At 34.9% G+C, this 13,764-nt stretch overlaps 1 protein-coding gene across 6 annotated transcripts in view; it reads right to left on the minus strand.

The window, feature by feature from the left end:
* The window catches only part of LOC119076005 (dystrophin, isoforms A/C/F/G/H), a 339,975-nt gene that overhangs the window by 255,341 nt on the left and 70,870 nt on the right, over positions 1–13,764 (minus strand). For all 6 annotated transcript variants that reach the window (XM_037182582.1, XM_037182583.1, XM_037182580.1 and 3 more), the window contains 3 exons: positions 8,109–8,215; positions 7,937–8,035; positions 4,511–4,616 (listed from right to left, as the gene is read on the minus strand). In XM_037182582.1, the coding sequence (XP_037038477.1) occupies positions 4,511–4,616; positions 7,937–8,035; positions 8,109–8,215 (312 nt within the window). The remainder of the gene's footprint in view (positions 1–4,510; positions 4,617–7,936; positions 8,036–8,108; positions 8,216–13,764) is intronic.

The following is a 13,764-nucleotide window of genomic DNA, read 5'->3' on the forward strand; positions in this document are numbered from 1 at the left end:
GTTTATGCATGCAAACCTAAATTATGTTTACATGCACTCAATTTGGCTATATCCGCATCATAGGCATATTCTACATTGCAAATAAATATCATATGACAGTGACTGCTAATTTGGAACTATATTCTTTGTTGATAAAAGAATATATTTCCCTAAGCAGCAACAAGCTCTTGTCATGTTTGCTTGAACGTTTGAAGTTGATATTCTTTTCATATTTTCATTCTTATAATGTGTTTACGGCCATTAATAATTCATAAACATTTTTCCATGTTTTCATATTAGTCGTTGAACGAAATGTGATATGTGGATGTGATATCAAGGTGAAGGAAATTAAATTTGTATCATGAATGAAATATTGTTGGCGAAATTGCACGTAGATGCCTGCGTTAAATTGTTGTGCGGTAACAATTCGCACATTTTCTGTTCCAGAACACATAACCACTGAATCGGAAATAAACTTTTTCATATTCGGTAATGATATAGGGATAACCATTCTTCTTAGAAGCGCTAGTGCAAGATTATAAATGGTCCAAATACCTCATAATCTGATTAGTCAATGCTCTCTCATTGGATTAGTATTTTCTATGATAAATATTGTATCGGCCAAAAGTATCGTATTGTAGTACTTTTCGGTTTTATTTTTCGGCACCAGTTCCTTTTCCGACAATGTAAATTAGATTAAATTAGAGGCCACTTTCCGAGTAGTTTTTAGTTAGAACCCAGATCAAAGATATTTTACTAGACTAGGGACTATTTTTGTGAAAACATTTTCCAATATTTTCTTAAAATTTCAAACATTTTCCCGAATTTTTCTACAGTTAGTGGGAGGCAGTGAAAATTTCAGCATGAATTTGCTTCAGTTGTTTTTCAGCTGATCCACACAAATAATCAAAACTGTTTATGGGTCTTTATACGGTTTTACCACACGCGTCCGTGTAGCAGCTTCAACCGTATATGAACAAAAATAAACAGGTTTGATTGTATGTGTGGAGTTCAGCTGAAAAACTGAGATTTCACTGCCTCAAGGCTGTACATTTTTCAAAGGTTTTTTTTTTGAAAAATTAGGTAAATCCAGGGCATTTACAAGAAAATATGGGAAAATGTTTTCAAAAAGGCCGATGCTAATCGCACCCGGGTGCGAATAGCCGAACAACACAGCGGATGCTATTCGCACCGGGTGCAATTAGCCAAACAACACAGCAGATGCTAATCGCACCCAAATGACGTGCTAATCGCACCCGGGTGCAATTAGCCAAACAACACAACAGATGCTATTCGCACCCGAATAGCATCTGCTGTGTTGCGTGGCTAATCTCTATTTCAAATAATTGGATTCGTGGTTATATTTTCAATACAAAAGTCGCCTTCTTGACGGAACTAATATTACTAAACTTATATAGTTCATACAAATCCATCCAATCACTGGAAATTCGACAGTAGTTCTTAAATGGAAATTCTTGTGAAAATTTGATCACAGAATTTCATCGCTTTATCACGATTTGTATCTTACTACGATCAAAATAGTCGTGTAGTAGCCTACATGTGTGGAATGACATGAAATCTATCTAAAACTGAATCGAGGTGACAAATTGTTTTTCAAAAACTGTGAATCGAAATAATCCTATAATAACTTCATAGGCTTATTGGGCAATCCGTTAGTGGCCAATGTAAAACCAAAAGAGCAATAAGACTTTATGAAATTTTTCGTCTGTAGAAAATTAAAAAAAAAAACAAATTGGACGAGGAACATTCAGTTGATTCGATTTTGGACATTTTAGCCGTGGAGAAACCACTGAAATGAGTTGTAAGAGTTAAAACGAGTTGTAGAACTCTCTAAAACTCCTACCTCCAAACAAAATGTAAGAGTTATGAGAGTTAAAAAGAGATAAAAAGGAGTTTCAGGTCCATTGCTTCCCTCTCGCTTTCAACAAACTGTTCATTTAACGTTTAAGGTTTTTTTATTTCGCGTTTTCGGTAGAATCGATTTGGACAAAACTTAGTTCTTGGTTGATTAATACCTTGTCTCTTCAATAGAGAATGTCAAGTTGTTTAAAAGCTTAACATTAGCTGATACTAAAAAAAGTTGCTTGCCTGCAATGCACACACTCATTCAAATAATAGAGTTACAACTATGCCACAGAACTTGTGATTTTATTGCAGAATTTACCATTCTAATGATTTTGCGATATTTCGTCGCCAGTTTCATAATATGTACTTTTTGTCGAAAAACAGGGCTAATTTCATTATTTGGGAATACGTAAAATGCGAAATTGAAATTCCCTATTTGCGCTCCCTCCCAGATTTGATCAAAAGTTTCTGAAAATTGTATTTAATTTCATAGAAGTTATGAAATATGATAGTAAACAAAAACAGGATATATCAGGATATATCGTACAAATATAGCATTAGAAAAACGTATTTTCGGTGAAAATGTACTACGTATGGTTCGAATAGCATCTGTTGTGTTATTCGGCTAATCGCACCCGGGTGCGAATAGCATTGGTTGTGTTGTCTGGCTAATCGCACCCGGGTGCGAATAGCGTCAGCTAAGTTGTCTGGCTAATCGCACCCGGGTGCGAATAGCATCTGCTGTGTTGTTTGGCTAATTGCACCCGGGTGCGATTAGTCACTTCGTTTCAAAAAATAGTCCCTGCACTAACACGAACTATTGAGTCAAGTAAAATTCGACAACGAATGGTAATTGAAGAGTTGGGGCAACAACGTCAACATTATTCACAATGAATTGAACACACTTACGATGAGTGTATTCACGCTCGACCACACGTTCATTCAAATTATTGCAAAAGTGGCATGCATTACCGTGAATTCCAAACCTCTCACACCCATTCGAATTTCTCTTTCAGCCATTCGGTTTTCTTTTGGTGCTTATTCTATCTGTGCTTTCTGATAGCACAAAAAAAAATTTATCGTCGTATACATGTCATTCTTCTGTGTTTTAGGTTAATATACGGACACCAACTACTACAACTACCCATATTATGGAGTTGGAGTGTGTTTTGGGAACATTAGAGTTTTAATCATGTGATACCAGCCAACAACGTGACTTTCCGATTTCACTTTATCAGCAAAATTAATTAGTAAGTCAGATCTCGTGTGGGACCAATACTGTAAGTGGAATACATAGCCGAGCAAACAACAATAAGCAATAATCAACATCCAACCAGACATAAAAAAATTATTTTACCTTGGAATGTGTATTTGTTGAGTTGCCTTTTTTATGATTATTCACCCTACTTGTATTTGGCTATTCCATTGAAAATCAGAGGTAACGAATATATTTATGAAGTGGTCGTAAAATCGAATAATTTGGGGTAACGCGAACTGGTATAATGTGGATTTGCGATGTCGATAAAATTTGTAAGAGACATTATTTCTATTGGTCTGTTTGTGCTCTGTGTACCGACGAAATTACATTGCAAAATGGAAATACAAATACAATTAATTCAGCGAAACAAGAACAAACAAATTTCAATTTTATTTCTGTAAATGTCGAGTAATTTCCATATCGATTTTTAACATTATTATTTGGCTGATGTACACCTGTGAGTACCTGTGCTTTTACGACGTTACTCTCTGTATAGTTTAATCGTACGAATTCATTCAATGGATTTTGTGGCTAAATGTGGATTTGATTGAACGTATACCATGTGGAAAAACGTTGCACAATGCACAGTGTTTACATTTGAATAAATAAAAACAAATGGGAAAACACATTTCAAACTTGTTTTGTTTCAGTGAAAAGTTCTGATGCTGGGTCTGCGGTAATTCATAATTTACCTGGATGATGCCAGTTATTTTACGGGAGATGGCTGAGTTTAAAAATAAAATTGTCGTACAACATCTGATATTAACACTAACGACTGTAATAAGTCATGAGGCCTGACCGATGTTCTTTTACATAACAAAGGTTGTGTTGAAACCAATGAAGTAAAAGATTTTGAATCATCCAAACTCTTCAGTCGATATTTTAAAGTTTAAACAATTGAAGTAATAGACTTAATGAATAAATAGCGATACGTTCGTCTGTTTTAAAAGAATGATTTTTTTTTGTAAAAGTAACCATAATGCTGTTAGTGCCGATGATTCTAAAATACACAAATTCCTCCTAAGCGTTGTTCCATGAAGTATGAAACACTAAAGTCACCGTTTTTCATACCCTTAACTTCCGTCTCACTCACAAATGTATAGATTCTTACGTAGGTTGAACCTCGCAACGTGACACAATTTATGATTTCTCAGAAATAAGGAAGACAACCGGTGCCAATAGGTGATTTAAATTCAGCCACTTTATTTTTTCTGTTCATTAAGACCAAGATCTCGGCCGTATGGGGCTGGGGTTAACGGGGAAATTTTACTTATAATTTAAATTATCCGTAAATTTTTAGGAAAAGTTAAAAATTTCAAGTTTACTGAAACTTCCGACTGAGTATTTGAATAAATTATGGAGACAAAATGGCAAAAAAATTCAAAAGAAAACGCCAAATTTACTTACCCTTTTGGTGAAGTTCTTGGCGATTGGTATCGGTTTTCAAGCTTTCAGCGGTCTGTACTAGCTCCTCCAATTGCGGTTTTTTGATCTCCAACTCGCGAAGTACTTCCTATTAACAGAAAAGACAAAATGAAAGAGAATTATTCAAAAGTACAGAAACGATACAACAGTCACTTTGAAAATCCCAATTATGTAATAAAAAGGACAGGTAACATTCAGATTTGCCAAAAGACAAAATTAATTAAAAACAAATAGAAAATTCTCTTGTCAAACCTTTTCCTTGTACCATCGGAACGTTGATATCTGGAAATACGAGTGTATTTGCTTTGGTTGTCAGAATTTTGCTAAGCAAATATTACAAGATTTTGGTACAGAAATAATTGATAATTGGGTGACCAACTGACCAGAGATTCAATTTACTTACTGAACTATATTGATTGGTTTACTTGAAACGATTAGCCATTCATCTAACTTTTCTTCCTCAATAATTAGTCGATATATCTGATGTCTTTAGACCTTAGAGTAATTATACCTAGAGAGGTATTTCGTACGATAAAATGTGGTCCCGACATCAGTTTGTATAAGATTAACATTTCGTACAATTTTACGTAGAGCTTTTACTAACACATGTAGGCGTTGACAATTTTGATAGTTGTCAGTTTTGTATTTTCTAAATCGGGTACCTCTATTTTGAAATTTTGTTTGAAATCATTCGCAATAATAATAATAAAATATGGTGCAAATGTGATTCATTACGGGATGCCAAAATAAAGGAGTCAAGGGCAATGCCTGTTCATTTTTCCGGTGATTTTATGCGCTTAATAAAAAATTGCGCGAGTTGCATCTGTTTGTTGATTTGTAGTTTTCCTTCAAGTGACCGATTGCCCAACTATAATTTGCTGCATAAAACAACACGGGTCAATTTCTATTATTTTCGTTGTGTTAAACCTGTTAAACACAATGTGTTTGTTGATATCAGTTCATATCAGTGGTATGTAAAAGGTTCACATTTTAAAAAGAATCCTTCTCGCAGGCACATTTAAATTTTTTGCGCTAATTTGCCCACCAATTTAGTAGGGAAAAACCCACACTATCAAATATTACGTATTTCATGTCGGGACCACAAATTTTACGTAATTCTGTTCGTAATTTCCTCTCTAGGTATAATTACTCTAAGCTTTAGACACTAGAAGCTCAAGTGTTTGTTATAGTGGTAAATAAACGTAATGAAAAATGTAATTTGACTACCTTGGTATTTATGTCACTGAGTCAACGAAAGTTATACTTTTCGACACTGAGCTGAGAAATAATTAATTTGCTTACCGAAGGGAGAAAACAGTAGACTCCAACAAGAGCGAAGCAAGTGCTGTAAGTCGCCCAGTTGGAATGTTCTATATTCCCCCAGGTTAATAACCTATTAAGTTGTGATGTATTTGAAAACAAAAACTAAGCGACAGGTTCCATTTGCTCCCCACAAGAGAGAGACTGAAGAGAAAGTAGAAATTTGAAGATAAATTTTCTCCCATAACTTGTCATCAGGCAAAACGTCAAAAAACATCCATTTCGTCAAGGCATTTTGAGTCATTTTGAGTGGAGAAAATTGAACATTCAAAACATTGCCTGGCACGATAAAGCTTTCTGTATTTTTGGAACCAATGGTTGTGACAACGTGTGATGCTTAAAATTGCCTCTGTCTCGGTGTAACACGGTACAAATAATAACGTTGTTAAATGCCAAATAACAACGTGACGACAACCAATCAAAAATAGCACAAAATACGAAACTGTCAAATTTAATTACGACAAAAAAACAGTGAATTGCGCCATTAAAACGAAAAATGGATCGAAAGCTTCCACATAATTTGTACTTATAGCTTAACTACCACATTTCTCTTCCATATTTTCCATGGCCCGTTATCTTCGTGTTCCATTTATCATGACCTTTTCGTCTCCCATCCCCATCGAATACAAAAAGAAAATGTAATCATCTAATTGCCTATTTACCAACACCAACAACGTTCTATAACTCGTCGAGTTCGAATACTTTGACAGAGGACATGTCCAACTCCTACTTTAATTCGGTGAGAGATGAGGAAATTTAATGTTACGGAAAACAAAAGACGAAAATAACTGGAAAAACCATCAAACGAAAACATTTGTCAAAAAATGATTTCATTTAAACGGTCGCACACACGATAAATCTTTTCTTTTTATTTATTTTCTTAAAAAAAAAAATCCTAATTTTCCGATGAATATTATATACAACACCAACCAATGTGGCAGCATTCCTATAATCGCATTAGTCTGTAAAGTTATGGCAATGAAAATTGTTTAAATGCTTCGGCCACGGAGTTATATCTATAATATAAGATGTACAGACTCCGAAGAATGAACAAGAAACAGAACGTAGGAAAAACGCAAAAGAAAAAACATTAAAATTTGGATTTGTTCACACAGATTTTTGGTTTTGTTTTGTGTCTAAAGCAGAATGCTATTCCGATTACACATTTTTATATACTTCAAACGCAAACAAATATACCCATTGCTTACCCCACATGTATACATTTAAACCGGCAAACATACCGGCGCATATACATACATAACCAGCAGCATAAAAACTTACGAATTTTATAAATTGTACACGCATTTAATAGATTATTTGTGGCACGCATTTTTTTGGTTGTTTCCCCGTGAACGGAATATTCAAACAGTAAAAGCGCACCCAACGAAAATGTGAAAGTAAGCGAAACTGAACTTAATCCATGACCGCGCGTGGAAAATCGATACAGACTTTCCTTTTACTTTGCTTTCTTTTCTTTCATTTTCCTCCTTACGATAATGTTAGGAAAGTCTTTTAATTCCTCTTTGTTCCGCAATATTGTTTTGTTGGGAATTATTTGACTGAAAAATTTCATATGCTTGGAATGGTGTGTGCATGTCTATTGCTAGCAACGTTTAAAACATTTAATTCTTTAACACGTTAGGTTACGTGCCATTGTTTGGTTGTGATAAAAAAAAATGTATCACGGCATGGCGTGGAGATCATTCTGTGGTAATTTATTCATAATAATTCTTTCGCTGGACGACTAGGAAAAGAATGTAAACCGGAAGCCATTTATCGTGCCGTTATCGCATTCCGTAATACCCATTCCGCTTACTCCTTCAGTTGGCATAATCATTTTGAAACCGGTAAAACCATCAAACAAGAAATAATTGTGATTTCAGTAAGCGATATAAATTAATTAAGCAACTGAATTATTATGGCTCATAAAACCAATAAAATATTAACCATAAAAGCTTTACCACATTCAACATCGAAGACATATACGATAATCTTTCACCATCACGCAACGGGTTTGTGTCCGGGAAAAGTTTAACGAAACAAAATTTACCTTTTCTTGCTTGGGAGTGAAAAACAAAGGAAACTCACCTTTTGCCGTTTCGTTGCTTGGATTATAGCATCGATATCACCGACCTCAATCTTTTGATTTTTTATCATTTTCTTGTTTGTATCCAACCAGACGGACATCTAGTAATGAACAATATGATTAGCCCGGTTATTGTGACTTGAAACGAGTTTAAACGGATTTTGGCAGACTTACCGCTGTAAATTTAGCTTCAAAGCTAGCGTCTGTTGGTTCTAATGCAAAAAATTTAGCTTTCGCTTTTGATGCAAAGGATCCGGGAACATAGGCTTCGGTTTGATTTTCTGAAATTGAAAAGAAATATTTTAGCGAATTTTTAATATTTTGTCTCTTTTATCAATGAGAAACATGTATCGACAAATTTGGTACAATTTAACTTTTCAGAAGCGGCGAGCGTACCGCAACAAAATCAATCAATTATTCATTCAACCTGTTACTTCATTTGTGTAACGTTCTCCTTATGTTCACTTCTTTCAGGCTACCACTCGCGAAATTGCCTAAAATCAATCGTTCAAGACAAGTACTTTTACGTAATTTGTCTTGCAAAGGTTCCAGAGAAAAATCCCAAAATTGATCTCATGTCCCTGAAGCATGACAAATCTATTACTTCTATACTTTAATCATACCAGGAGAGGAATTACGGCTGTCATTCTATAAGGGTTCTATTTTTTAACCATTAAAATGTCATACATTTTAGTGTCTTCAGTAGAGAAAGCCAAGGTAAATATAGTGTGGAGGTAATGCCATATATAACCGAATCAGATGTGCAGTGGCACGAAAGTTCGATACAAACACCATCTTCTCCCTTCATTTGAAACAAAAAAAATGGAGTAGAAACACGGGCCATCTGTTGTGAGATAGCAAAAATATTTTGTGAAACACAAGTAAAGATGTCAATGGCATCGAACGTATGTGCTACATCGCGTGTCTGAATGGCACTACCTCCCCACTATATTTACCTTGGAAAGCCCAAGATTTTAGTTGTCGCTTGTACTTCTCATCGTTGCCGATAGAAAATGACTAGCCGTTTCTATGAAGTTAAACTGACAAGTAAACTTATTATTTCAGACATAGGTGTTTACCACTTTAATATTCTGTTTAAATATCTGAAAAAAGCAATGGTGACATGTCTATCATACGTATGCATGTACACGCCGTAAGTTACGTATACTAATGCTTGTAACCTATTTTCGGTGGAAACACTGCAATGCCTCTGACAATCATTTTCCCTTCAAATTTGTGGTTTGTGTGCACTTTTGTATTTCTGCAAAACCATAGAAGAGAAGTCACACAAGTCGAGAAGTCGAAAATCCCTATGTTTAAGCGCATCCTTTTACAAATTATGGAGGTCATTTTCACCTGAATACTTTATGTGTACGCCGCATTGTGTGATCAGAAGTAGGTCAAATTCCTACATCTAGCTCTAGCATAAATACGAAAGCTGTTCGTAATTACATTTACTTCCTTTTTGGTCGCATGAATTGTTAAAAGAAGAAAGTGGACACGTCTCACATTGGCGAATTATAATAAAAATGAAATTTCATTTATTTAGTTACGTTTTGAATAGTTTGACGATGTTGTTTTTGTATTTTATAAAAAAAAACTTCTATTGACATTGTCAACCTATTGGAAGCGGTGCTAAGTGAATAAATATTCATTTTTCTTACATTTCGCTAAAGTTCCCATTCTGCCTTTTACTATTCATTTATGTAGTTAGTTTGCGTACAATACATGAGTAGACATTTGAAATCTTACTCATTTACGATAACAAGTGGACAAGTCAGTTTTCGGGATTGGTATAATACTCCCTCCGGTTAATTTTTTTCGAATTTGATATTCGTTTCTGTTTCGTCTGATGAATAGTTTCTAGAGATCGCTACTATGAAAGAATCACAAATCTTCTGATGTGACTGCTTGGACGACCAATTAATCAGTAGGGTGTAGCGGTTTTTACAAAATGTGTTAGTTCTTTTAAGGCTCAGCCGGAAATCCACTCAGCTGGTCCATCTGATCATTGTATGGAAGAAAAAAAAAATTCAAACTTTAATTCTGTGCTGCCGCCAGATCGATTTTCGAAAATTTCGTCGTTTTCGGTCCACGTCACATATATCGATTTTTTTACGGTGGGCTCAGTGTACATAAAAAGTTGAGTCAACACGGTAATCTAATCTCCAGGCTTCACAGATTATTTTATAAAAAAGATCAAGTCTAAAAAAATATTATCTGAGTTCATGACTGATTGTCAAAGTTCCCCGATGGTGATTTTGAGGCTTTAATCTCGCCACAAAATTTGATGAAAATGTGCAAAAATGTAAATTAAACTTTAAATATGCTAAATGTACCGCGTTGAGTCTGACTTGATTTGGGACACCTAAATTTGATATTTACCTGACAAAAAGTTGTGTTTTTGGTACATGGAATATTGGTGGCGAAAGTCGAATTACCTCAAATCAATAATTTTTTAGCTTATAATGTATTCCCAGGTTCTGACAATGCGAAACCTTCAATTTTAAGCGTTTTCTAAGCTAATTTGCGTACTGTTGACAAGTTCTAGAGCCAGTAGCTACGTCTCGTTACATTTTCAAATTTTAATGTATTTATGTTGTAAATTATCTTAGAAAACGCTTAAAATTGAAGGTTTCGCATTGTCAGAACCTGGGAATACATTATAAGCTAAAAAATTATTGATTTGAGGTAATTCGACTTTCGCCACCAATATTCCATGTACCAAAAACACAACTTTTTGTCAGATAAATATCAAATTTAGGTGTCCCAAATCAAATCAGATGTTGTATTTGACTCAACGCGGTCCATTTAGCATATTTAAAGTTTAATTTACATTTTTGCACATTTTCATCAAATTTTGTGGCGAGATTAAAGTCTCAAAATCACCATCGGGGAACTTTGACAATCAGTCATGAACTCAGAAAATATTTTTTTAGACTTGATCTTTTTTATAAAATAATCTGTGAAGCCTGGAGATTAGATTACCATGTTGACTCAACTTTTTATGTACACTGAGCCCACCGTAAAAAAATCGATATATGTGACGTGGACCGAAAACGACGAAATTTTCGAAAATCGATCTGGCGGCAGCACAAAATTAAAGTTTGAATTTTTTTTTCTTCCATAAAATGATCAGATGGACCAGCTGAGTGGATTTCCGGCTGAGCCTTAAAAGAACTAACACATTTTGTAAAAACAGCTACACCCTATTAATCAGTAGCAGTTATGTATGCACTTTTACAAAAGGACGTGAAAAATCAAAATAATCGCCCAACAAAGTGACACAAACAATTTTGTAAATTATGGATGTAAACCGTACACATTACTTGATTGACAAAATGTCACCAAATCCATCATCAACGACAACATTAATTTTAAAGCTTTTAGTGAATTTATGTAACGCTAACTCCCATAATGTTTTATAATTAGATTCCTGACCTAAATAACACCGTGTCATTCCTTTTCGTCAAGCTTTACATTTTGTGTGTTAGTTTATATTCTTGTCATGTAACTCATAATCATAATCAGAGTTCATCACAAAAGCGCCAAAGAAAGGGGTTGGGTTGTTAAACATGAAACACAATATGCATAGATAGAAATATATTCGCTAACATTCTGTGTATTTATGTAGTCAACAACACCCATCAATGGCACGACACGATCGCATATTTTTCCAGCTTCAATATTATAATGTATATTCTAAAGTATGCTCCACGCAACCTGCTGCACAACAATGTAATACAAGATGTTTTCCTAAGAACAGAATTCATGGTGACAACAAACATGCTTTCGGAAAGCATACATCATTATACTGTTGTTTTCACATTTTTTTTTTCAAGTTACTAAATGCAACACTCAGATACCAATTTTATGGATTGCATATTCCCATCAACATCAACACTGTTTTGATAAGTAGAGCAACGTTTTTGTAACATTGCAGTGCATTGACGTGTATGAGTATTTGGCAAGTAACTTTACTAAGACCTTTCAAACTTATCGTAGTGTGTCATTTTGTGTGTTTTTTAGCCTATAATTAGCTAATTGCTCACACAGAAATCTGCCTTAAAATCTACATATTTCCACCTAGGGTGTGTCGAGTTCAACTTTTATTTTTAGAGATTCCGGATTCCGACCTACCACGATTCACCCTCGCATCAGCAATAATAATCAGCAAAAAGTTTTTTTTAGAAGTCAATATAAGCTTGCACCGCTACTTTTTTTTCAAATTTTTGAGCTACAAGAGGTAGCTGGATTGTGGGTCTGAACCAAAAAAAATCTACAGATGCTTTTGCAGAATTTTCACTCTGTACGGCATCTAGAGGGTCTAGTAGATCATACAAAAATTAAAAAAAGTTAAAAAAAATGATTTACCGTCGTTTTGGTATAGCACCAAGTTTCACCGAGGTGCAATTTTCAAGAATTTTATAAGTGAAAAAGTCATCTCTTTTGGGTGAATGGTTTTCAAGCTATTGTTGTGATAGTTCATTTTGTAGGTAATGCCACAGCGCATCCAGCAAACTTACAGTTTCGATAAAGTAAATTAAAATATTTTTTAGTTTTACTGTTGGAAGGTCCACAAATGGGGCATTCTGAGAACTACTCCCAGTGACTGAACCGATACCAACCATTTTCAAAGTGGACCTGAGGATTTCAATCCTTCATCACAAAAAAAAAGTTTTTGAAAATCGGTTGAACTTTGCTCCAATTATCGTGTTAACAAAAAGCAGAAAGGGCGTCTTCTGAGACCTACTCCCAGATGACTGAACCGATACCACCCATTTTCAAACTGGACCTGAGGATTTCATTCCTTCATCAAATAAAAACACGTTTTTGAAAATCGGTTGAACTTTGCTCCAGTTATTGTGTTAACAAAGAGCAGAAAAGGCTTCTTTCGATAACTACTACCAGATGGTTGAACCGATACCACCCATTTTCGAACTTGACCTGAGGATTTCAATACTTCGTCGAATAAAAAAAAGTTTTGGAAAACCGGTTGAGATTTAATCAAGTAATCGTGTTAACAAAGAGCACAAAATTGTTACATTTAACGTTTTTTACGTGTTACGGCATGTTTCATTTTCATTTACATCGCCTAATCACGTAAAGCATTGTACTTACGAGGTTCCAAGTTGTTATTTGACAAGTGGGGAATACAGCCATTCCCTTCGGGTCGGGCTGTAACACCCCACTTATCAAATACACAACTTGGAACCTCGTAAGTAATATACTATTCATCACATTTCCATACATTTTTAATCATAGTGAACGTGTTACCTACGGTGTATTTGTTTTTGTAAAACCCATGACTTACAGTCAAGGGTATTATTGCTAGTGCGAGGCTGAATCGCGGTAAGTCGAAATCCGGAATCTCTAAAAATAAAAATTGAAATCGTCACACCCTATTGCCAACTTGATCCGAAATCTGGACATCCGGTTCTACTTTCAGGAACTCTTTTACAGGTCGATCAAAAACCAATTTCGGGAAAATTACTTGATGCCTTTATGTGGCTAGTGGCTATGTCCAAAAGCGAAAACCTGAATTTTTTGTATGGAAATCCAAGAACATGGCAGGTCATTGGAAAGATAATTGCATGTACTTTCGGAGCAAACAGGGGGGTTTAAGTCCATCAGTTGCACAGAAAAGATTTGATCACCGAAATATATTTTGCAGCAAATTTCTGTTCAAAAACAAAATCTGAGGGTTGACGAATTTTTTGAAAGTGGTATTTGCTTCTTGGGAACTTTGTCCATTTGGGCACATGAAAATACTTATGACTTTGGTCGGCTTTCAAAAGAATCGCTCGAAATCTCCATAAAAATTAGAATT

Source organism: Bradysia coprophila, unplaced genomic scaffold (genome assembly GCF_014529535.1).
Source record: "Bradysia coprophila strain Holo2 unplaced genomic scaffold, BU_Bcop_v1 contig_232, whole genome shotgun sequence".
In the NCBI taxonomy this organism is placed as follows: Eukaryota; Metazoa; Arthropoda; class Insecta; order Diptera; family Sciaridae; genus Bradysia; species Bradysia coprophila.